The sequence below is a fragment of the Sebastes fasciatus genome, chromosome 20 (assembly GCF_043250625.1).
Source record: "Sebastes fasciatus isolate fSebFas1 chromosome 20, fSebFas1.pri, whole genome shotgun sequence".
NCBI lineage: Eukaryota > Metazoa > Chordata > Actinopteri > Perciformes > Sebastidae > Sebastes > Sebastes fasciatus.
The window spans coordinates 4450289-4473412 of NC_133814.1; the positions used below are offsets into that span (position 1 = coordinate 4450289).

At 41.8% G+C, this 23124-nt stretch overlaps 1 protein-coding gene across 1 annotated transcript in view; it reads right to left on the minus strand.

The window, feature by feature from the left end:
- rab26 (RAB26, member RAS oncogene family) overlaps positions 1 to 23124 on the minus strand; it is a 103741-nt gene that overhangs the window by 24372 nt on the left and 56245 nt on the right. The window contains exon 5 of the mRNA XM_074620322.1: positions 20738 to 20790. Within this exon, the coding sequence (XP_074476423.1) occupies positions 20738 to 20790 (53 nt within the window). The remainder of the gene's footprint in view (positions 1 to 20737; positions 20791 to 23124) is intronic.

Consider the following 23124-nt stretch of genomic DNA (forward strand, 5'->3'; position numbering starts at 1 on the left):
AATGGGCTCAAGACAGCAAAACAGCTTCAAGTTTACACAGGCCGTCGAATCACAAAGGAACAGCTGCTTACCGGGAAATCATTGGGAATATTGAAAAAAAACACACAACTATGTTATCACCGTGAAAATACTGGTTAAAACTACAAATAATAACTATAAATGCCAAGTAATGCTCATCAGACACATGGTGTGTGTTTTTAAAGCAACAACAGCAGGGGCACATTTGCAATTATAACGAGTGAGAGGATCCAACAGGACATGTTAATACGTTGGTCTAAATCCAGAAAGTAGCAGCCAAAGGCCAACACTTGTTTACCATTTGTTGCCACTGCTCGGGTTTAAGGACTTAAGCATGTATTCACATTATCAACTCGTGACAAACAAAAATAGGTTCAGACAGAATTAAGTGTTGCGGGAAACTGAACCAATGGGTAACACTTTTACAATTTCATGGGTCACAAAGTTTCCTATTCATCTTCTTGAAAAGAACTGACCGGGTAATTGGGAAGGTTCCTGGAAAGGACTTTGTCATTTGATACTACTAAAAGGAAAACGGAGACACTTCAGTACACTTCCAATTATTTATTTCCAATTAATTGTTGGTGTAACTTAAAGAGTCTCTTACTTTGTAGACATGCAGTAAGTCTACAATTAAACAAATGTGGCAATAGACGTGCATACATTTTGAAAAAAAATAATATCTACTTGGTTTTCAATGGCGGCCGGACACACAAAACACCTTAAGTGTTTTTCTAAAGTATGACACTTAAGGCTTAACTTCTCCTTAGCTGAGGGACTTACTTAAGGGTGTTGCACAGAATCCCTTAAAATGTTTCCTTAGTTCAGGAAAAGGTGTTTACTGCATTTAAAGACATTTTACAGCAGTAAAATTCTACAGTTTCCATGGACACCGTTTGCTTGCATTCACACTTGTGACACCTGTTATCGTCTCACAAAGTTGGCCTATAGATAGTAAGAAAATAGGAACTTCACCACGGTTTTCAGCAGACAGGTAAGGGCGTTGGAAACCATGTGAATGACACGGCACACCGCTGGCCATGTGGACATGAAATACCTCGCCTGTTACTGACTGGAAAGATCCCGTAGCATCAAACTGTCGACCCGGGCAATCAATAATTGCAAAGAAAGAGCACAGCTGCGGAAAGAAGAGTGATCCAACTGTAGATGGTCGGACAAATCATGAATTGACTGCCGGTCAATTCAATTGCTCACCGTTAAGTGTAACCATTGGGTTCTCCCGGTCGCGGAACACTTATCAGGATGCATTCATGTTCTTCATTTATTGCCATAAACTCAGTAATTGTGGTTAAGACAGTCAGAGGTACTTTAAGTTTTTTTTCCCTGACTTTGGTTGCTAAAGTCTTTTGTGTAACGGTTTAACTAACTTTAAGGGATTCCTTAAGTATAAGACCAAGATAAGGAGGAAAGCTTACATACTGAAGTGAACATTTTAAGGAAACCTTAAGGAGAACACTTTAACTTACCTCTGTACACCCACACAGTTTTTTTCAGTTATTGTTGGTTGATTAGACCTCTGCTCAGGTTCAAGGTGGGCCGGAGCTTTAATGGGAATTTATGAGGTCACAAAATCCTTATCTACCAATAAGAACAATAAAGGTGTAATTTGTCTGACCCTAACAGGAGACTCAGGGAAATGTCACTCGATAAGTCTACACATGGCTTTAAGGGTGTTTTGTGCAACCAATGTCCAACTCCAGTGATTTATTATTGTCTTTTCATACAGTTAGGGAAGTCACAAGAGACAGCTGAAAGAAGAATGGTCAAAACAGAAGCAGCAGAGGTCGATATGTCCTGACAGTCGCTAGTGTGGTTAAAGCTCCAAAAACACTGGATCCTACAAATCCCATGATGCAACTTAATATTAGCCTCACCTCCAGTTTGTATTGCAGGCTTTCACTTAAAATTCTCAAGCCAAGGCCAAGATGATATTACATTACTATTACATCATCATGGTTATTTTTTAAACTTTAGTGTTTTGAGCATGAAAGTTAATTCTTGGCCATGAATGAAAAATAATCTCAAGGCCAGAGCTTGAGTTTCAGAGCTTTTAACGGCATCTCGAAACCAAGACAGGGTTTACGATGTCCTGTGCCCTTTTGATAAATGCAACCTAATTAGACCTGGTCTGCTATCTCTATTAACCTAATGAACACATTATCTTCCACAGTGAAATATTTGGTCGTATTTCAGCAAAGAAATCTATATCTGATCCAATATAAGTGAAAGGTAAAAAAGATGCAGACAGAGAAGTTTGGATGGATTCAGTTGTGTGAATCTGGGTTTGGTCCGCTGAGATGAGCTGCTGGGTGTTGAGCCGAGCGGAGAGAGATCTGCAGTGTAGGCTGGAAGCAACGCTGCAGGCAGGTGAGCAGTGGGACTACAGATCATCATACATACACATAAACACATGCAGAGACCCCACACCCGTACACACACACTCCGTGGCACAGCCTGCGCATGCAAATCTGTAGCTGCTGCATCTCAGAGAGGAACTACTCCACTAATAAGGTGGAAAACTAGATGAAAGTAACAGGATAAAAATACACAACTTCACACACTGACACGCATTGCACTCTAAGCCTACAGGCGGAACACTACTTTCAAGTAGTGTTTAGATCTCTTTCGTTGCATACTGGCGCTTTATCAGACCCCTCGGCGTCACTTTTTCCATCTCGCTAAACACATGCTTAACGACCCCTTGGCGTCACTTTTCGCCTAAGTAAACACATGCTTAATTTTGTGAATTAAAGAAAAACACTTGCTTAGGTTTAAGCAACAAAACAACTTAGTTAGGTTTAGGAAACAACAACATGGTTGGGCTTAAAACTACTACGTTTATACAGTGCAAATGTGACTTGACGTTGTGAACACAGGACACGAACGAGCAGCTGATTGTAAAGTGAAAGTGAAACTTAACGCACAGGATACAAACAGCGGACTCCTGGATGAAAGCCATGAGTTTGTTGGGAAGTGAGTGGTGAAGCAAGAGAGAGAGAGCGGCGGCAAATGTGTGTGAATGAACAAGTGAGTGAGTGGAACAGAAGAGAGTCAGTTCAGCTTTGAGGATATCAAGTGAATGTACAGTGGAAGTTGCAGTTTGTGTAGGAATAAATACTGCAGCTCCTCAAGACCAAGAGAAGTTTCCCGTGTCTTGGTTCCCGGCGGCTTAGTGGAGTGACGGGGGGAGTTGACTTCAGAGTGAGTAACGTTATTGACTCTGGACAAAACAGGAAAAGTTAACGGTGTTTGGTTTGTCGGTTCTGAGCTACTGTAGAAACATGGCGGCCGGCTCTGTGAAGAGAACCCGCTCCCTGTGTAGATATAAACGCCTCATTCTACAGTGACGAAAACACAACCATTCTTATTTTTAGGTAATTACATATTATAGTAAAATATTACATTTCTGCCAATGGATCCCCCTAACTGTTACACACTGTTCCTTAAAAGGAGTTTGCTACTTGTTTAACACAAAATCCTTGGTGCTTAGGCCCGGTTCCAGCCACAGCATGATTCTTTATATAGCCTTCCTATAAATTGTTTTTAAGCTTAATAAACACAGATACCAGCACCAATTTTTTCTAATGGAAATCCTGCCCTGTACAAAAACACATTAGCACCAGCCCCAAAAAGAAAAGTTGGTGCATGAACATCTCCACTTATAGTTAGGTAAGTGTAGTTACAGGCTTGTGCTACTTATGGTAGAATGATCCCAATCAGTTCTACACAGTGACATGTACTGAGTGTCGGTATCAGGAAAGGAATAAGAGAGTTTGGTAAACCCGTTACAAACCACGGCATAGTCTTCTTAAGGCATCTTTAGTGGTTTTATTTGGATCCACCTGAGCAGCCAAATGAGCTGAAGGATCAAACGCTCCGAATGCACTCGGTAGATATACAGTGAGCTTTCCCCTCGAACTGAGTGATTAATAACTAGAGCTTGAAGGGTAAAAAAAAAAAAAAGCAAAATTCTCAGGAGTCTAGGTGGGATGCACTCCGCCTCTGAGGAGGAACAAGAAGAAGAAGATGAAAAGACAGAGAAGAAGAGATCGTTTCCTCCATCAGCGAGGCTGAACCGACTGACACTTATTAGCCTGCTGCACTCTGAGTGTGTGTGTGTGTGTGCGTGTGTTTGGGACAGCATCAGGTTGTGTAAGCAGGAGTAGTATGAGTGTAGGTTTGTATAAAAGTGTACAAAAGTATCCATGTTAGTGGAATGTGTGTGTAACGGGTCCCACTTAAAGCACTTAAAGTAAGCTATATTTGGCTGCATAAACTGATACCAGACTGAGGTTACCTAAACATCATTCCAGAGAAGCTCAAACAACTTCAGTATGAAACCCTCAGATTAGAACTTCAAACATTTAACTGCATAATTACAATATTTACATTTTCCTTAAACAAGAATGTCTCTGTTATATAATATAACTGTTCTATGAAGTGTGTAGGAGCCCAAATAACAAAACTGTGCAAGTACTGTAAACGGCCGCTTTATAATCAGATATTATTTTTCTTCACAATACATGTGGAGAATAGAATAATGTTATTATCACTTCATGAAGATATCTAAAAATGTGTGTTTGGCTAATGATATCGCAATATACAGAAAATGTGGTCACTCAATTTTGGGGTGTACCGCATGTGCAAATATGACTCAGTGTTGGTGTTTTTGCACTTGTGTTAACTGGTATGTGTCTATTGTGAATGTCACTATGTGAGTCTGCGTTTAGGGTCAGGGGTGTCAAACATGCGGCCCGAGGGCCAGAACCGGCCCGCTAAAAGATCCAATCCGGCCCACTAGATGAGTGGGTTGGAGTGTGAAAATAGGCAAGTCCTGCCCCCCTTAGTTGCTGTTGCAAGCTTTACTAAGAGAAACATGGATGTTCCGTTTAGCTGGTGCCGTAGTATGTGTGAACTAGTTTTTGGGCAGTTTCAGGCAATATAGCTTCAAGAAGCCGACAGCAAGGACTTGGACTTTTCCCGATTGGGATGTTAGATGTTGTGTATATCCAAATAAATAACACCAAAAGTTACTTCGGAGACATAGCTGTGCTGTGCGGCACATAGCCTTAGATAAGAACGTTAGCCTTGACCTCTTCTGGCTAATGATAGCTCATGTCATCTTAGAAACATGTCAGCAACCAACCTATGGCCATTTTCCAAATATCTTTAACGTTACCATAGAAATAAGGAGGAAATAAACCTGGCTGACGTGGGGTGTTCTGACATTAGGCTAACTCCTCTAGATGTAACTTTAGCGTTAGCTATATGTTAGCTAGCTAGCATTTTGCTAACATTAGCTAACTCAAGATGTGAATATATACGATGGAATGTGTATGTGAAGATTGCAACATCAGTGTCATCTGGCTTTCTAGTAATGTTAGCTTTGAACAGACGTAGGTGTCAAAATTTGTTTTTCTTTTCAGCGTAGACAAGCCTAGCACATAACGTTGCATAATATATAGGAAAGGAGAAAGTTGGCCGAGGTTCTGCCGTGTTCCGAGCTCGCTCGACTTGTTATTGGAGCACAGAGCGAAAGGGAGCAGAACTCTAACGGTGCACTCGGAGAGCGCAAACCTCCGCCAAGGCAAGTTTCATGTACCTCGCTGCACCATTATCCACATGTGTTTTTGTTTATATTGAGATGAGCGGTACGCCAAAATCTAATGGATTGTTCATTGTGCCACACCCCAACCCTCCAAAAAATTTAATTCAAATCCATTGCGGACTTTTGGAGTAATCCTCCAAATGGACAAACCACCAAACCAACAAACCAACGCCGGTGAAAACATAACCTCCTTCCTAGGCCTTGGCAGAGGTAATAAGAGAAACAGGCCCTGTGCTGAATACGCTGTTATAGATCCCACATGCTCACGTACAAGCTACGTGACACAACACTGTCACTTCCTATTTCTTCACAGAGGTAAATGGGAGGCCAGTGTGCTTGGTGTGTTCACAGCACCTTTCAGTGCTCAAGGAATATAACATTCGGCGCCACTATCATACTCATCATGGTGAAAAATACAAGGACAACTGAGAACAGAGAGGATACATGAATTGTTGGCAGGTTTGAGGAAACAGCTGTCTGTATTTAGTCGTAGCCGAGACATCAGCGAGATGTCTCAAGCTGTTCATCATCTGTTTTGTAAATGGATTGTTAATTGTGAATGTTTTCAGAAGGTACTTGTACTTCTTTACACTAAAAGAAAGGGAAACATTTGGAGGTGTTGTTATTTATAGGCTATCATGCAATGATTTTACTGGTCTGGCCCACTTGAGATCAAATTGGGCTGGCCAATGAACTACAATGAGTTTGACCGCCTTGGTTTAGGGCAACATCACATGCAAGAGCAGGCGTGTGTGTTGACTCTTTCCAGGTCCTTAAAATACTGCAATAAACCAACTATACAGATGGAGCCATTAAAGTTGCTGTCAAATCCCTTAAAAAGCTGAATAACCAATTAGCATCCAACTACCACACGTCTTTCACATCTTAATCTCCTGCTCCTTGTCTTCTACATATTCATGAGACACACATCGGCCCTTTCAAGCTGTTTTCTTACGTCTTTCTGAAAAGCTGTGGCGACACTGAGAATGTTTTTAAGTAAACTGACTAAAAAAAAAAAGAAGAGGAAATGCCATTGTTAGCGTCGGAGAAGGGGGTGAAAAGCTACCTTAGAGCCTTGACAGAAGGGAGAAAGCGTGAAAAATGAAAAATAAACAGACGAAGAAGAAGCAGAAATTGAGAGAAAGTGCGAGGGCTGGCTGGATGTCGCGGGGTAGATGGAGAAAATAAACAAATATGCTCCTGAGTTTGTGTGAGTATAGATGAGAGACAGACAGACAGACGAGCAGAGGGAGGAGGGAGATGGAAGGACAAACATTATTTGATTTCGTTCAATAAACAGGCAGAGAGCTGGAGAGTGTTTTTTGCATCGTCGATTTTTCTGCTTGAAAAGGACCTCGATGAGCAAAGCGTCACCACTCGCTCCTGCTAATCATCAGTGGGTTTTTTTTGTTCATCACAAATCTTTTTGGTGTCCCTGCAGCTCAATTAGACAAACTGGCACTGAGATTCATCAACGTCTATGTTGCTGCTAGAGAGGCTGTGCTGGAAGATTATTCTACTACACTGTCAAAAGAGAATTTGGGATGAAATCCACGGTCCTTGTCATGTGGCAAAAGGAGTTCTTAAGTTCATGCTGAAGCTGATATGAAGCTTGGTTGTAAGTTTGTTAACGTATCTTACTCAAAGTGTGCTCAGACCACTTGCTTTATCTGTGCAAATCTTACCGCTGGAGTGTTTTTGCAGTTTATTTGACAGAGATGGACAGTGCAGCTGACAGTACAAGTCTATCTCTGGCTATAGCAAAGAACACGCTATGTCTTTGTAAAACGAACAGCGGCCTCCTGAGCGAAAGTCCAGTGTTTTTTTGTATTTTTTTTCATCCATCCATCCACACCGACCTCCTCCCTTCACAGCTTTTCATGCTCTTTATACTTCCTGCTCCACCTGCTTACGTGGATTACATATGACTTGATTTCGTGGTGTGTATATACGAATTACAGTGCATTACTTTTCGTCGGCAAAGCTACGAACGGTGTGTGAGAACAGCCTGCTTCAAGACATGAGTTGCGAGAACAGCATGTGGTAAATGCAACAGAAAAAAATATATCTCTACTGATTATATTTGCACAAACACGCCGTAATTCTGCTCGCTACAGTCTGCTCCATTACTTTCCCCTCTCCAAACATTTAGCTGACCGTGCGCCAGCTGACCCCCGGGTGTACATCAAATTGATTTTTACTTTACTTGTTGTGGGAATCTTTTGAACAACAAAGCCTCCCTGCTGTGAAAAGGTTTTCAGTGATTTAACGATTTAATGATTTTGTTCTCTGTGGCCTCTGCTCCCAAGCGTGCTGGTCAATACCAATAAATTCCGTCTGCGTGTGCCTTGCCAGGATTGTATATTCATATGTGTGTGTTTGGCATGTGAGTGAGTGCAAATCCGCAACTGAGGAATTGTCTTTAGCCAACATGGTGCATGGTGCCAAAGAAGCAGCTGTAAAGCCCTGATAAGAGGTTGTTAAGGATTCAAGGGTTTAAAGTCATGAGGCTCCTGAAACATTATGACTATATTTACATGCATGCAGTAGCACATACAGAATAAATAATACAACATGGAGAAAAGAGGTCATGTTTTTTTCTGATCATCTAGATGAAGTTGTTGGTATTGGTTATCATCATGTCTAAAAATCACACAAATGACCCTAGATCATGTACTTTCTTTGTTTTTATTGTTTTATTATAACTTAAAGGGTATCTTTCAACCTCGACCCAATTTTCCCCTTGTTTTTGTGTGGGAGAGCGCTAATTTACGTCCGCTAAAAGTGCTGTTTTTTGCCATGACAAGCTCTGAATTGTTATTATAAGTATCTGGCAACATTATAGAAAGAGTCTCGCTCAAGGAGAAGTCTCGTTCTGAAATCTGGCGAGGTGACGTGCTGCCGGAAGACAACGGTGGAATAGTGGAATACATCCGTGGTGGAAACGCGAGTGGCAGCCGGGCAGAGTTTGTTGTGCTGGAGTACAGAAAGCGTAGCTTAGTGCTATCTAAACAGGCTGGTCTCATACACCATTCGTAGCTATACCTACGAAAAGAAATACACTGTAATTTGTGTATATCCCACAAAATCAATTTGTGTGTAATTCACGGAATTGTGTACCACTAAATAAAAAGACTGGCGAACGCAGCGCAGGGAGGAGGTCCGAGTGGATGGGTTGGTCAAAAGACATCGGACTTTCGCCAAGGAGACCGGCGTTCGTGTGAAACCAGAAGTCAACGTTGATTTATTTGTCACGTAAGTTACGCCACTGCCAGAGTTATTTTAAGCCAAACCACAATCTTTTTTACTAAGTAATTTTGTTGCCTAAACCTAACCAAGTCTATATTTTCCTAAACCTAACTAAGTAGGTTTGTTTGCCGCCAGCTCCTAAGGAAGTTGTTTCCTGTGAAGACAGAAGTTAATTTTGAAAAGACTGTATGTATGCAACGAGTGGAAATTGACTCGTGTTGCTGGACATTGGTAGGAAAACGAACGAAAAAGGAGGAATATCTTTTTTGTAAGATATCATACGAAATGTTGTACGAGGAAACGTTGATTCAACAGATTTTCAATGTGGTCTTTGAATTTGATGGCCATCCGTTCTACAAATATTTCAGATTTCACAAGGACACTTCTCCTTGAGAGGGACTTGGGCACAACAACAAGTAAAAGGTAAGAAAACGGTTTTATTTCTCTGTAAGGTTCCTTCCCATAATATTGGCAGATACTTATAATAACAATTTTGAGCCTGTTAGTGACAAAAACAAGCACATAGTGGATGTAACGTTACACTGACGCGCGCACAATTGCACTTGCTGTTTGTTTCGTGGCTGCCGGTTACAGTGCTATCCCTCAATACTGGACCAATTTCAAAAACTGTTGTCCCTATTAGTCACTTAGACACAAAAACATGGGAAAATAGTGTCCAGGTTGAAAAAAATACCACAGTTACCCTTTAATTTGATTCCATTGTGGGTGCCATAATGGGAGAACATCATGGTCCAATCAAAAATGTTGAGGGTGATGGTGAAAGATTATTCCTGCATCGATGGTAAAAACTCGCAAAAATAATTACATATGCAGTCATTAACCGGTTGGCATGACAACCAGAAAAGCACTAAATTATGATGAACATGTCCTTGGGGACCAATGAGAAACCTGAACATAGTTACAGATTGCATAATCATGTAGGGCATTATGTTTTACTACTTGCATCACAACAGTAATGATAAAGGTTGATGAGATGTGTGTGTGTGTGTGTGTGTGTGTGTGTGTGTGTGTGTGTGTGTTTGTGTGAAAGCAGTGTAGCCTTGATATGTTGAGCGTGCTGCTCTATAGATACAACATCCATATAAATTTATGAAGGATTCCTTTGTTTCTTTGTTATGACAGGACATTACTGTCACATGGAAAGGAGCCAAGGTTGAGACTTTACGTCAAGACCTTTATGTGCTGTGCTGAACAGCACTCATTCATTTTTTTCTTTACTGTTAGCAATGTTGTAAATTGAACATGATGTCATTGGAGCAAATTGAGAATAGATTTTTGTGTTCTTAAAAAGGCAGAAGAAGACGTGTATTTAATCGTTAGGTTAATCTCACAGGAACCTAATAAAACTGTCGTTGCGACCACATGGAAGTGACCCGGGGCTTATTCGTACATAAGACCTACATTGCCAGCACATTTATTTAACAAGGTACATGCCTGAAATGGGCTTGAGAGGCCAAAGGCAAAATGATTATTGATTATTTTAGTTCCCCTCCTTACTTTAACAAAGACAATCCCCATTTATCAGAATTACTGCAAATACACTGGTCTTAATGTTCTGCTCGGCTGTTTGGTAGAGCACATTTTGAGTCACTATATCTTATTGAAATATGTGTTGACTTAACTCAGTTTAACTGTTATTCCATCATATATATGCTGAAAGAATTTAATTAGTAGGATTTTTTTTTACTGTCTAAAAATATGCTCGACTGAACAGTTGAGTTGTCATTTAGTGGTAAAGGTTGTAGATAGAAACGTGTAATTTTTATGAAATTATAAAAAAAAATGAAGATTCACTGTTGTTATTATCACATATTTAATGTTATTCCATTATATATTTGATGAACAAATTATATCAGTGGCCTTTTTCATCATTTCTGAGATGTTTTTAAAGCAGTTTACTGTAAATATGGTAAATATCTAGAATAAATACATGGGAATGACAGTAATACTGGTAATACTACCTAACCTATTACTAGCATACTAACAGTGTATGGTTCGTATTTTTCTTTTACCATGAAGCGACATCTCAACCGTTTGGTAGAGACCAATGTAAAAAAAAAAAAAAAACTGTGGGGTCTGTTTAAAAAAACAAAACACTGATTGTTATTATTTCCCCAAGGACATAAAAATGCAAAGGGAACAATTTTCCATTGGTTTTTTTTATTTTGTGAGGACACTAAAAGGTTAGAAAATAGAATGTTAAGTAGAAATACCCTGGACTACTGAAACAGAAAGGCAGCAGAAGCTATAGATGACATTACATAGAGGCAGAGAAAAGAGTCAGATAGGAAGCAGCAGTGGCTGTGTGGTCATGGTTACAGATGGTATGGAGAGCGAAGAGAGAAGTGAAAGAGCAACAGAAACACACGGGAGACAGAATAAGCCAGAGAGAGGGATGGAAATCACTGGGCACGCTGTCTCCATCTCTTTATCATCCAAATGCTCTCCAGCCTTCACCCTGAGGCTCTGCTGCTAATGGATTTACACTGTGGGAGACATCAGTGTGTGCTGGTGATACAGTGTGCTACAGTAGCCTTGAATGCATATCCGGTTAGAATGATGTGTGCCACATGTAGCCAATATTATATAAATATTAATACGCTCATCTCGGCAGTAGTGAAAGAAGTATTTTGATATTTTACTTGAGTAAAAGTAACAGCAATCTACCTGATCTCATGGAAAGGCGTATAAATAGCACAAGATTTTAAGGACATTCCATGTCAAGTCAAACAACCCTCTTTTGCCTTTTTGACGGATGCGAAAAAAACACAGAAAATCGAACGTGAGGTCCTATTTATTTTAAAAGATGCGACACTGGGCGGCTGGTTTGCGGCAGCGGGAGAGGGATAGAGTGGGTCTGCCGACGAATCAGCTTCCAGGATTTCCATTTTCTCTAGACAAATCATGTGGCGGCTTTCCATTTTCACTGCCGACGTCATCCATTTTCAATACCGACGTCATCCATTTTCACCGCGGATACAGCCAATCGGAGCTCTGGATTCCATTTTCAGGCAACGAATCGTGTGGCTGATCTCCGCCACGTCATCCATTTTTGAATAGCCAATCACAGCCGTCCCAGCGGACGCGATGCGGAGGAGGGACTTTTGAACTATTCACTGCCGTCGTCGCAGAAACGCCTATTCAGCTACAGACAGGTAAATGCCATTATTAACATTATATTCAGCTACAGACAGGTAAATGCCATTATTAACATTACGTAACAGTGATATTGGGTTCTCTTAGACAATACGGATTAAACGTGTTTTAGCTTTCTGGCGTTTTTTAATGTGGGCTGATTAAGAGTCGCTGTGAAATCAATGAATAGGTTTGTAATGTTACTCTGTCTAAGCTCACCTGGCTTTAATTATGTTAGCTAGACTTAGTGAATTAGTTATCAATCACTTTATAATCTGTTCAGAGCTCTGATCATTATGCTGAGGCTACGTTACAGTTACAGTTACATAGAGGTAACGTTACTCCTACTGTATGAGCTCCTCAGCGTTGTTAAACTAACACTACCACAGTCCCTTCTTTTAGCTCAGACAGGTAACTGTAAGATAACTGTGGTGTTATATTAATGATTATATGATCATAAACGTTATGTTAATACTAAAGCTATATATACATATACAGTATGACTGCTACTGTTTAGCTTCTTAGCGTTGTGAAACAAAGTTTACTATCACAATCACTGTTTTTAGCTCAGACAGGTAACTGTCAGATAACTGCTGTGTTATATTAATGTTCATGATTAATGATTATATGATCATAAACGTTATATTAAATGTTCATACTAAAGTTATATAAACATGACTGTAGTTTGCAAGGTTTTTCAAGGTAAAAGAAACATAATTATCATATGTGTGAAATTGTTTCTACATATAAGTTTTATTTCAATGTCTGTTTAGACTTCTCCAGGCTGTCAGTCATCCTGCATCCTCTGCCCCAGAAGCTCAGCCTGCAGTTCAGTCTGAATCCTCACCTGGTGTCTCAGGTGGCAGAAATACAGTTGGTAAGTAATGTTTACATAAACCTCACAACAAAGCAATAGTAACAGTTGGGTCGAATCTATTTAACATACAACAGACAGCATACGGACATTAAGACACTATATGTTACATGTAGTGTAATTTCACAGCAGTTTATCCTGTTTATTTGCTTACTGATGACAAATTGTATGTTTAGGGGACGGGCATGGTGTGCCAGGTACGGATCGGGTTGACAGCCTTGCAGAGCACCTGGTAGAACTGAGGACACAGACCTCCATGACTCTCAGCAACCAGCAGGTTAGTAATATCTGTAATTTGGAATACCATGCTTAGTCCAAAAAGAATAAGACAATGTTGTTGTTTTCATTTCATTAATTACTCACATAAGCCTGTTGTGTGAATAAATATTCAGTCTCTGTTGTTCTTTTCATGTTTTTTTATAAGGGAAGCACAATTGTGGCCCTGTAGCAAAACCTGCTGGACGTTGACAGAGGGCCCAGCAATCTACAGTGGGCTGGTCACTGCCGGAGGCCCCGCTGGAGTCTGAGCTGAAGGAGTTTCTGGTGAATCTGTGTGCTGTAAATCATTCTGTCTGATGTTGCAGGGAATCAGACCCAATGACAAACATTAAGAATAGTATTATCTTCTTCAAATTATTTGTTCTTGTTGTTTCACGTGTTCCAGGCCCAAAGACAATAAAGTTAAAGCTTTAATATCATCACTGTCTCAATTCATGTGTATTCCTATGGTTATTTTTTTAATTAATTACACACAGCAAGTCCATCCCAATATTGCTCAACTATTCTCCAGTACATTATGATTTATTCTACTAACATTTTGACCTATCTTGCCTAACAGTTCATTAATCAGTCATAAGGAGGATGTATGCAATAATAATAATGCAAAACATCATCATGGATGATGATAATGTTTTGTATATTTGTTATCTGTAGTAATCTACCAGTTATATGACTGTATAAGGAAACCTGAACGATTTTCAATATTAATGTATTAGTTGCAGTGCACAAGTCTTGCATTAAAATTATATCTTGAGTCAATTCAAGTTTACACGAGCAACACAAACTATTTTTTACTGCATATTATAAACTTCGACCCTGCCAAAGACGAGATTCGAACTGCCTCTCAAGTGGACATGTATTCTTCCCCCCGAAAAGCACAAAAAATAATGTTTTTATTCTTTAACAAAAATACTATGGTGTATAAAGACTTCAAAACACCATGTGGGTGAAAATAAGAGCTACAGAATTGTGTTTTCTTCTCTCTTTTTCTCTCTTTTTCTTTCTTTTCCTCTCTTTTCCTCTCCCCCCTTTCTCCCCCTTTTTCCACCTTCTTTCCCCGCCCATCCATACTATTGTTCCCCAGCTTTAGCTCAGTAGGTAGAGCGAGCGCCCATGTATCGCCAAGGCTCAGACCTAGCAGCGGTGGACCGGGGTTCGAATCCGGCCTGTGGTCCTTTCCGCATGTCATTTCTCTCTCTCCCCCTTTCCAACACTCTATCCACTGTCCTATCAATAAAATACTTAAAAATCACCCCAAAAAAAAAAAAAAAAAAAAGATGCGACACTTTCGGATGAAAAATACGGACTTGGTGTGCAAAGGTCTTTAAAAAGTATATTTCATTCTAGAAGTAGGTAGTAAAAAAGAGCAATTGACCTTTTCAAACTTGAAAACATAAACTAGGGATGCACCGATACCGATACCAGTATCGGGTATCGGGTCCGATATTGTGCTCATGTACTCGTACTTGCGAAACGGCTCAGATACAACGGCACCGATACCACTTTACGGCAGCGTGACGTTAACCTCTCGTCACCATCTTTCGGGTCCTATCGCACGCGCTCATGCTCCACCTCCCCGACGGTGCGGGCGAGACGGGCCAGTGGTGCGCCCGAGCCTGCGGGGCCGGGATCCCACCTCAGGCGGCACACATCGGCCCTCACTTTCATTGCGCCACGGGGTTTTGCTTGCACCCTCTGACTTGCGCTTGCGTTAGACTCCTTAGTCCGTGTTTCAAGACGGGACGGGTGGGATGCAGACATCGCGGCAGACTCCTGGCGCCCTTTACGTGGGCAAAGCCCCGTCCTGGAGGCACGACGTGGCTGGGGCGCATTAAGGACAGTCCGCTCCGGTGACTCTTTGGCCACGGCCCCAAGAAGCACCTTGGCCCCGAGCCTTTCCAAGCCGACCTAGAGCCGGTCGCGGCGCACCGCCCCGAATGCGGGACTCCCCAGCCTGCCATGTGTCGCTCACACCCTCCAGCTGGCTGTTAACGAGGGTCTTTTGGCACAGAGAAGTACTCGTATCAGTACTTGGTATTGGCGAGTACCCAAATGTAAGTACTTGTACTCGGTCTGAAAAAAGTGGTACCCTAACATAAACTAAACTAAATGGGCCCCTTTGTATTTCCTGTTCCAATGGTTGTTAATGCAGTAGCTGACAGGAAGGAAAATTAGACCAAAGCTGTTGCCCTAGCAACAGAATGGCAATGAAAAGGTCTATACAAAATTACAAGTCCCTAAAAAAGTGTGATTAAGTACAGTATACTGTATCTTCCACCACTGTACATAACATGTATAATATGTGTGGTTTTTGGAAAGGTCTACTTGGCTGCATACACTACGGTGACAAAAATGATACAAATATGAGTGGTGGCTGGGAATGTTGACACCATAACCTCAGTGCACTGCTGGATTGCAGCTACACTGTGCCTCTCCAGCCGTTGCGACACATGACAAGCCGGCAAATATATCACACAGGTGAAAGTGGAAAAAATAAAGAAAACCACGGCTGCATCTCAGGAAAGAAGTGTGTGTTTGTGTGCACTTATTAGGCCTGCACAATCTGCACTTCAGTTCTAATTAGAATTGATTAACATTAACAAGCCCACAGTGATTTGCATGTGTAGGTTGCGGTTCAGCACTGAGCTGAACAGGTGTGCTCTCTCACCCCTCCGAAGGGATTACAGCCCTTACTGTATATTCACTACACACACACACACACACACACACACACGCACACACACACACACACACACACACTGGCAGACTGTCCCCTAGCCTCTCGCTGAGTTTGCATCTGCTCTAGAGCTGTTTTTTATGCTAATGCTGTCGCTGTGTGTAACTTAAAATGCTAATAGGCTAACATCCTCATACATGGAGAAACCTGTACAGTAAGAGGAGCAGGGTTGATGCATTAAAAATGTAGAGGATATGATCAATACCACATATAATGAAGACAAATGATCAAAGGGCCATTGGAGGAGAAAAAGCATGTCAGGCTAAGGAAGATTTATTTTCAGAGCCCAGATTCTGATATTTGAAACGTGAAGTAATACACGGGCAATACAGAGACTACAGAGAGTGCTACTGCTTCATACATTCAAATTAAGCAAAAAAATCAATCAGCAAACCGTGTACGTGCTACAGGTGCATACTCCAGTGCTTAAATCCCCAGTTCCAGTTTTAACTATAGCTTTCTGATTTCAAATCATTGACACTCCTACTGTTCCTGTGTTCTCTGATTGCTCCAAGAATACCTGGCAGTGTGATTGGGGGTGCTCCTGTGGTTCTCAGGAATACACTGGCCGAGGTCACAGTACATTTTTGAGTTCCATACAATGACAAACTGTCTCTGTAAACCATATTGTAAAATTAGCGGCAATACAGGCAGCATTTTAACACTCACCCATTAATTTCTCAGGTGGGAGGATAAAAGTCTTAGTTAGTGTTGTCCAAAAAATAGGAAAGGTTCTATATATGAGATCCACAGCATTAATATAGCAGCACATATCTATTTGCTATGTAAAGATATAGTGGAGTAATGTCTACCTGAGCAGAGAATGAAGTCGCTCTCCCTCTGTGTGTGTTGTAATCCGAGCTTCTCTGTGCTTTGTTGACATTGCCAGTTCGGCCGCATGTGCATGTTAGTGCATGGGAGTCTCGCTGTTGTGCCTAGCTGATCACCGCCGCTCTGCACCATGCAGCCGTAACCACTAATAACGCCGTCCTGACCCACAGCATCGTCGTGGAAACGTAGCACCCACCCTCCTGTTCCCCCTCATGTTAACACTGTAAGATCTGTCAGAGCTGTTGCCGTTGTTTGCAGTGTTTGTGCTGTTAGCACCGTTAGCTGCTAGCTGCCAGTGCAGCCGTCAGCATGTTGAGAGCCTTGTGGAGGCAATAGGTATGCTCTAAATTATGTACAGAGAACCTTTAAGAGATGGTAGAGATTTGCTTACACAGTAATGTGTTCTTAAAAATGAGGTTGAAAGAGTACAGACTTTTGTTTTAAAAAATTATTCAATGTTTTTACCCATTGATGGAATTGGATGGACTTAGAGGATATTTTAAAAGGTTGATGGTAATATTATGTTCTGGATTTATGGGAGAATGATGACGACCGAAAACAACCGAAAACAACCTTAAAGGTATAATATGTAGGCAAACCGTTGTCGGTTGCTGCTTGTAAACACACAGCATTCAAAGTTGGCCCCTAGAATGAATGAAGAGAGGGAGCGGCGTTAGTGGGAATAAAGCAGTGAATCAGCGTAATAAAATATAATTTTCTGATTGTTTCACGCCGGTTACGTTCTAAAGCACAACAAACCCACAACTCCTCACAACCCTGTGGGATGGTAGTGAATGCAGTCGGAGGGCAGTCGGAGGGCAGGCTTCTGTCCGCTGTGGGAGCGCTGCTTTCAGTCAAGGGGGAGGGGACACTGTCTGGAGCACATGCACATAAGAACACACAATCCGTTCTAATCTATGAAATGCAGCCGCTTTGTATCTGACAGAGCTAAAGGGGGACTAGTGCTTTGTTATTAGACACCAAGGATCGTGACAAAGCGGTGATATCTGACAACCTGGACGGGGCTGCACACACAGCGCGCTGTTATTGGCTGGGGGTTACACCCCTACGTGGAGCCCAAAGGATGTTTGATGCTCAGAAGCGTCCAGCAAAATAAGAAGAACATAGAAAATATAGGCAGAGGGAAGGGTCCACCACCATGCACTTCTAGTGGGTGATTGAGAGGGATTATTTTTGTATCAGTCTATACATTATTTTTAAGGAAATTCTTGCATATTATACCTTTAAACACCAACTTCATGAGGGCAAGATAGCTGAAAATGTTTGGAGAATAAAGCACAGTGTAATGGAGAACACTTGTGCAACATGCTTTCATTTTGGATGGACTTTGCATTGAAGCTCACACCGGTCTGCCTGTCTGTCCTCTGTCATCCATCCCCATTAGATCCAAGGATTTAAATACCTGCTGGAGTGATTGACTGCAAACTATTAAGAGCATAATGACGGTAACCAGCTGTTTGTGGAGAAGCTAAGCTGTGTCTCTCTCTAGGGACTGTCCTCCATCCTCTGTTAATGAGGGCACCTGCACACACACACACCTGAGCACACATGCACATTCAGGTCACGCAGGCACCCCACACAGACATACCCATGAACACACCACACACACACACACACACACACACACACACACACACACACACACACACACACACACACACACACACACACACTCACACACTCACACACACACAGTCTGCTGATGTAAATGCATGAAACTTGACGGATGGCTATGGAGCCATTCCTCTCCTTGATGTGTGAGACACACACTTATATAATGGTCATATTCTGCTCTTAACTCCACTCTGTGTTAATCAAAGGAGAGTAATGCACCTATAAAGGACGCGGGGAGTGGCACCAAATGGGGCAGGAGATGGCTGGAAAATCACAGTGGGAGTAGTTCAGAGGAGAGTCATGCTGCGACTACAAAGACATGGCTCCATTTGGGGTGGTGGAAAGTGAGGTCTAATCTAATCATTTGTTGCCACCGTGGTCATCCTCACTCACCATCCTCATCGTTCATCATCCCATCCCTGCTGGGCATGAGCATACTTTTACACATTACTTTGAGAACTTTTGTATTCATCTGCACATTCAGTGGAAAAGAGACTGCTGTATCCGTCAGCGCTATCGGAACTTGTGCAATCCAAATTTTATTTCTGCTTTGTTTACAGGAAGGGAAAGCATTCAACAATATCCAAGATTCAATGTTACACTCCTCTGTGACATAATCTAAGATAAGCATTCATGTAAAATCCCCATTTGAATGTCCAAAGAATTAAGTTGACCCACAATTTGTGTCAGACAAAACAAAATTCTAAAGAACTCTCAAACAAGCATCAAAAATATGCTCCAATCATAACATGTCAAACTGCAGCCCAATAGGCTACAACAGCTGTCAGTGTGTCAGTGTGCTGACTTGACTATGACTTGATTTTTGTAGGCCAACCCGGAAGTTAGCATCGCACGGGTTGCCTCAACAAAAAGCCAATTGGATTTTTGCATGTTGGATTATTGCTGAAAATAAGCTCTCTGGCAAACACAGGTGTATGATACTTACACATTTTGTTCAGCGAGATAATATTTACAAATGGACACCACTTTTAGGATGTGAATGCAGTCAGTAAAAGTAAAACGCTAACGTTAGGCCATAAACGAACTACACCACAGTTGCATGTTAAAGGCAGACTAGTGTTGAGCGTGATGACTGAAGGATATTTACTGACGTCTTTTATATCGTAGAACAAAATGTTAACATGTCTTAAGCTTGTGTTAACCACAGACTTTATTTCAGGCCCATTGACTTTGAGACGAGGGAACCAGCAGTGCTAAAATGCTAACTCATTTCTGGGTTTTAGGACTCGCACCACTGTATTCCGCTTTGATGCTACACTGATTACAGAAAATTTACCTAACAGTAGGCTAGCGGCCAGCGGGCTAGCGGCCAGCGGGCTAGCGGCCAGCGGGCTAGCGGCCAGCGGGCTAGCGGCCAGCAGCATCGCCTGGTCTAACAGCCGTTCCGCCTCACTCCCCGCAACAAGCTACCTAAAAAGCCATCAGTCTCCGCGAGCTGCGTCCGCTCTCTTCCCGGTGAGCTGCGATAACACTTAACAGCCCCACTGACGTGTGTTCTGTTGTCACCATAACAACTAACAGCAATCACCATTTTCTTTTGTACTAGTCAAATTACCATGACCTTTAATGACCTTTCTACTTCTATTCTATTTCTATGCCAGGACCATTCACCTGCACCTTCATCATTCAATGAGTAAATCTGGTTATTCCATCAACTAGCATTGAATTTGTACCTCCAGAGGGATCAACAGTGATTTCAAGCATCAACGAATCATTACACCTTTCAATTCAGGCAACCGGCCAATTTATTTCTGGTATAGAGAGTGAAATTAGGGTGTAATCTAACTCCTGAATCTTGTTAGGTTGCAAAATAGCCATTCCATTCAATTTTCTGCCTCTTATCTGGGTAGTCCAGACGTCCCTCTCCCAAGCAACGCCTTCCAGCTCCTCCCGGGGGATCCCGAGGTATAGAGATGAGATATATAATCAATCCAGCGCACCCTTAACTTGCTCCTTTCAACGTGAAAGGAGAAGCGGGCTCCCTCTGCATGTCTGAGCTCCTTACCCAATCTGTAAAAGTGAGCCCAGCCACCCTATGGAGGAAACTCATTTCAGCCTTTGGAATCCGTAATCTCATTCTTTCAATCACTACCCAAAAGCTCATAACCATAGGTGAGGGTTGGAAAGTAGATTGACGGTCTTCACCTCAACACCTACATTACTGCCGACGCCGCACCAACCCAACCTCATTTAATAACTGCTAATTTGTTCCAGAAACCAATTTCTGGGGATTGATACAACACAGCAGTGACTTATATGAAAGAAGGGAAGAAGGAAGGAAAAGTCGTCCAAGTGTGGTCGTCCTTACCCGGATGTTATCGAAGGATGCTTTGTTGGTGACGTCATAGAGGAGGAGGAGAGCTGAGGAGAGGAGAGGAAAAAATATGTTAGTAATGTTCCTGTACTTAACTGTTTTAACAAACCACATTCAGAAAACGGATTTGGAGAGTCATTTTGTCACTAAAGAGACAGATAACTAACTGTTATCACCCCACAGTTTATATCATCAAATCACAAGCATGTATTCCCATATAGCCACTGTTGCTGTTCACTAATCTGGTGGTGCTGCATTCAAAAAGCTGCTGCAGTGACTAACTAGACACTGATAATGACCAGTGTTAGTGCCACGCTGCTGTGGCAATGAGTGAGAAGAACACAAGGACAGAAGAACGAAATGGAAAACATGTCCAACATGGAGTGAACACGGTTCAAGGTCGTGATGAATCATGGCATGACACAACATAACAAGTGAAGCTGTATCATAGTGCAAGAGCTCCGTGCGTGATTGGTTAGCCAACCAAAATGACTGAATGCCTCCGGCCTTGCCCCCCCCTCCTCCTCCCCCACCTGCTCCATTGGTACTCTATGTGGATACAACACCGTCTGATCTGTTGGTGCTCTCATAATACGAAATCATCATTAAATGGGGATATTTTCTTTTACAGCATCATATTCCAGCCACACGGCTATTTCTTTTAAAAATAAAACGCTCTATAATTCTGTCTTTCATCTCTGCCATTGTTTGTCATAAGCAGCAAATCTGTGAATCAATTTCTTTTCAGTCTCCTTGTAAATGTTAAGTGTAATATTGTACATAGCACAGCACAGCACACAGTGAAATTTAGTTACTGCATTTAACCCATCCTAGTAGCAGTGGGCAGCTACTATACTGCACCCGGGGAGCAGTTTTAGGGGGTCGTTGCCTTGCTCAAGGGCCTCCTCAGCAGTGCCCAGGATGAATACTGGCACCTCTCCAGCTACCAGTCCACACGCCGTACTTGGACCGTGCAGGGATTTGAACTAGCGACCCTCCAGTTCCCAAGCCAAGTCCATACGGATTGAGCTACTGCTACCTCCCAGCAATAATTATATGAATAGCTTTTGATCCAGTAACAGAGTTGTCTATAGAATATACTGTACAGTTGTGGGGATATTAGCTATAGAGACCATAACCGTCTTTTTGTACCAGTCTGTTTATTTCTGCTGTAATGTTTGCCATTTTAACATGGGGGTCTAAGGGGATTGACTCGTTTTTGGAGCCAGCCTCAAGTGGCCATTTGAAGAACTGCAGTTTTTGGCACTTCCACTTGGGCTTGATTTCTCAGCATCGGGGGGTTGCAGCTTGGTGGAAGCAAAAGTGACATTGTTTTAGCGCTGCAATACATTTTACGGGGGAGGTCACAGTAAGGCATCTAAATGCATCCCGTCTCCTGCCAACTGTCAGCATTGGTTTCTTTGAACCATTACCATGACCTTGCCCTAAGTAGCTAAAGCGACTGAATGGACCTTGTGGTGAGATTGAAGAAAGAACTTTCAATCTTCATTTTAATTTTTTTTAATAAAACACGGATGAGAAGTCCATAAAATGCTCAGAGGACTGGAAATTTGAGCATCGACACATTCAAAATCAAACTCAAATTCAAATCCAAAATTCTGCTGGTGAGGAAGATCACGTGATCCGATTGAAAGCCCAAGAACAACTATGGCATGGACCTCTTGGTAAGACTGTTGCAGTTGGAAGTAGTTTCAGTTTCTTCACCTGACCAAACCTTAACCAGGTGGCAAATCAGAAATCTCTCATGTGAATCATTGCTGTAATGGTTATTTGAATTGGAAGACCAACGATTTATTAACATTGTAAGACACATGTATCCCTTGATTGTCAATCACTATGTGTATTTTAATGTAGATTTCGAGCTTGTGCAGCCTTGTTGAAGGTATGCCTTATTCCTATTATTTTCCGTCACCCCAAAAACATTTCTTGCTTATAACTGGGCCACTCTACATCACCAATGTGTGTATGTGAATGTGTTAAATCAGTCAACATGTCCTGGAAGTTTAACCATTGAGAAACAACTAAAAACTTTGTGGAGCACCGTGGGAATACACCATCCATCCGACCATATATACTTTGCTTTAGAATTCATGTGGCAGCGATTTGTTTCATAATTTGATGTTCAATGAGAGCTATTGGATTTCACACAAGAGAAATGCACGGAGAAAAAACTTCTATAAAGTCTTCCGCTGTTAGCTGAGCAAAAGTGCTGAGCTCCACTATTTACCACAGCATTAGTATTACACCTGACAACACAACCACCACGCATGTGAATTCTAATTACCTCCAACTGCACCGTGCTGCCGTGCAGGATAATATCACCTCAGGTAGTTCGTGGCACAAGCTGGAGGGTGTGCATT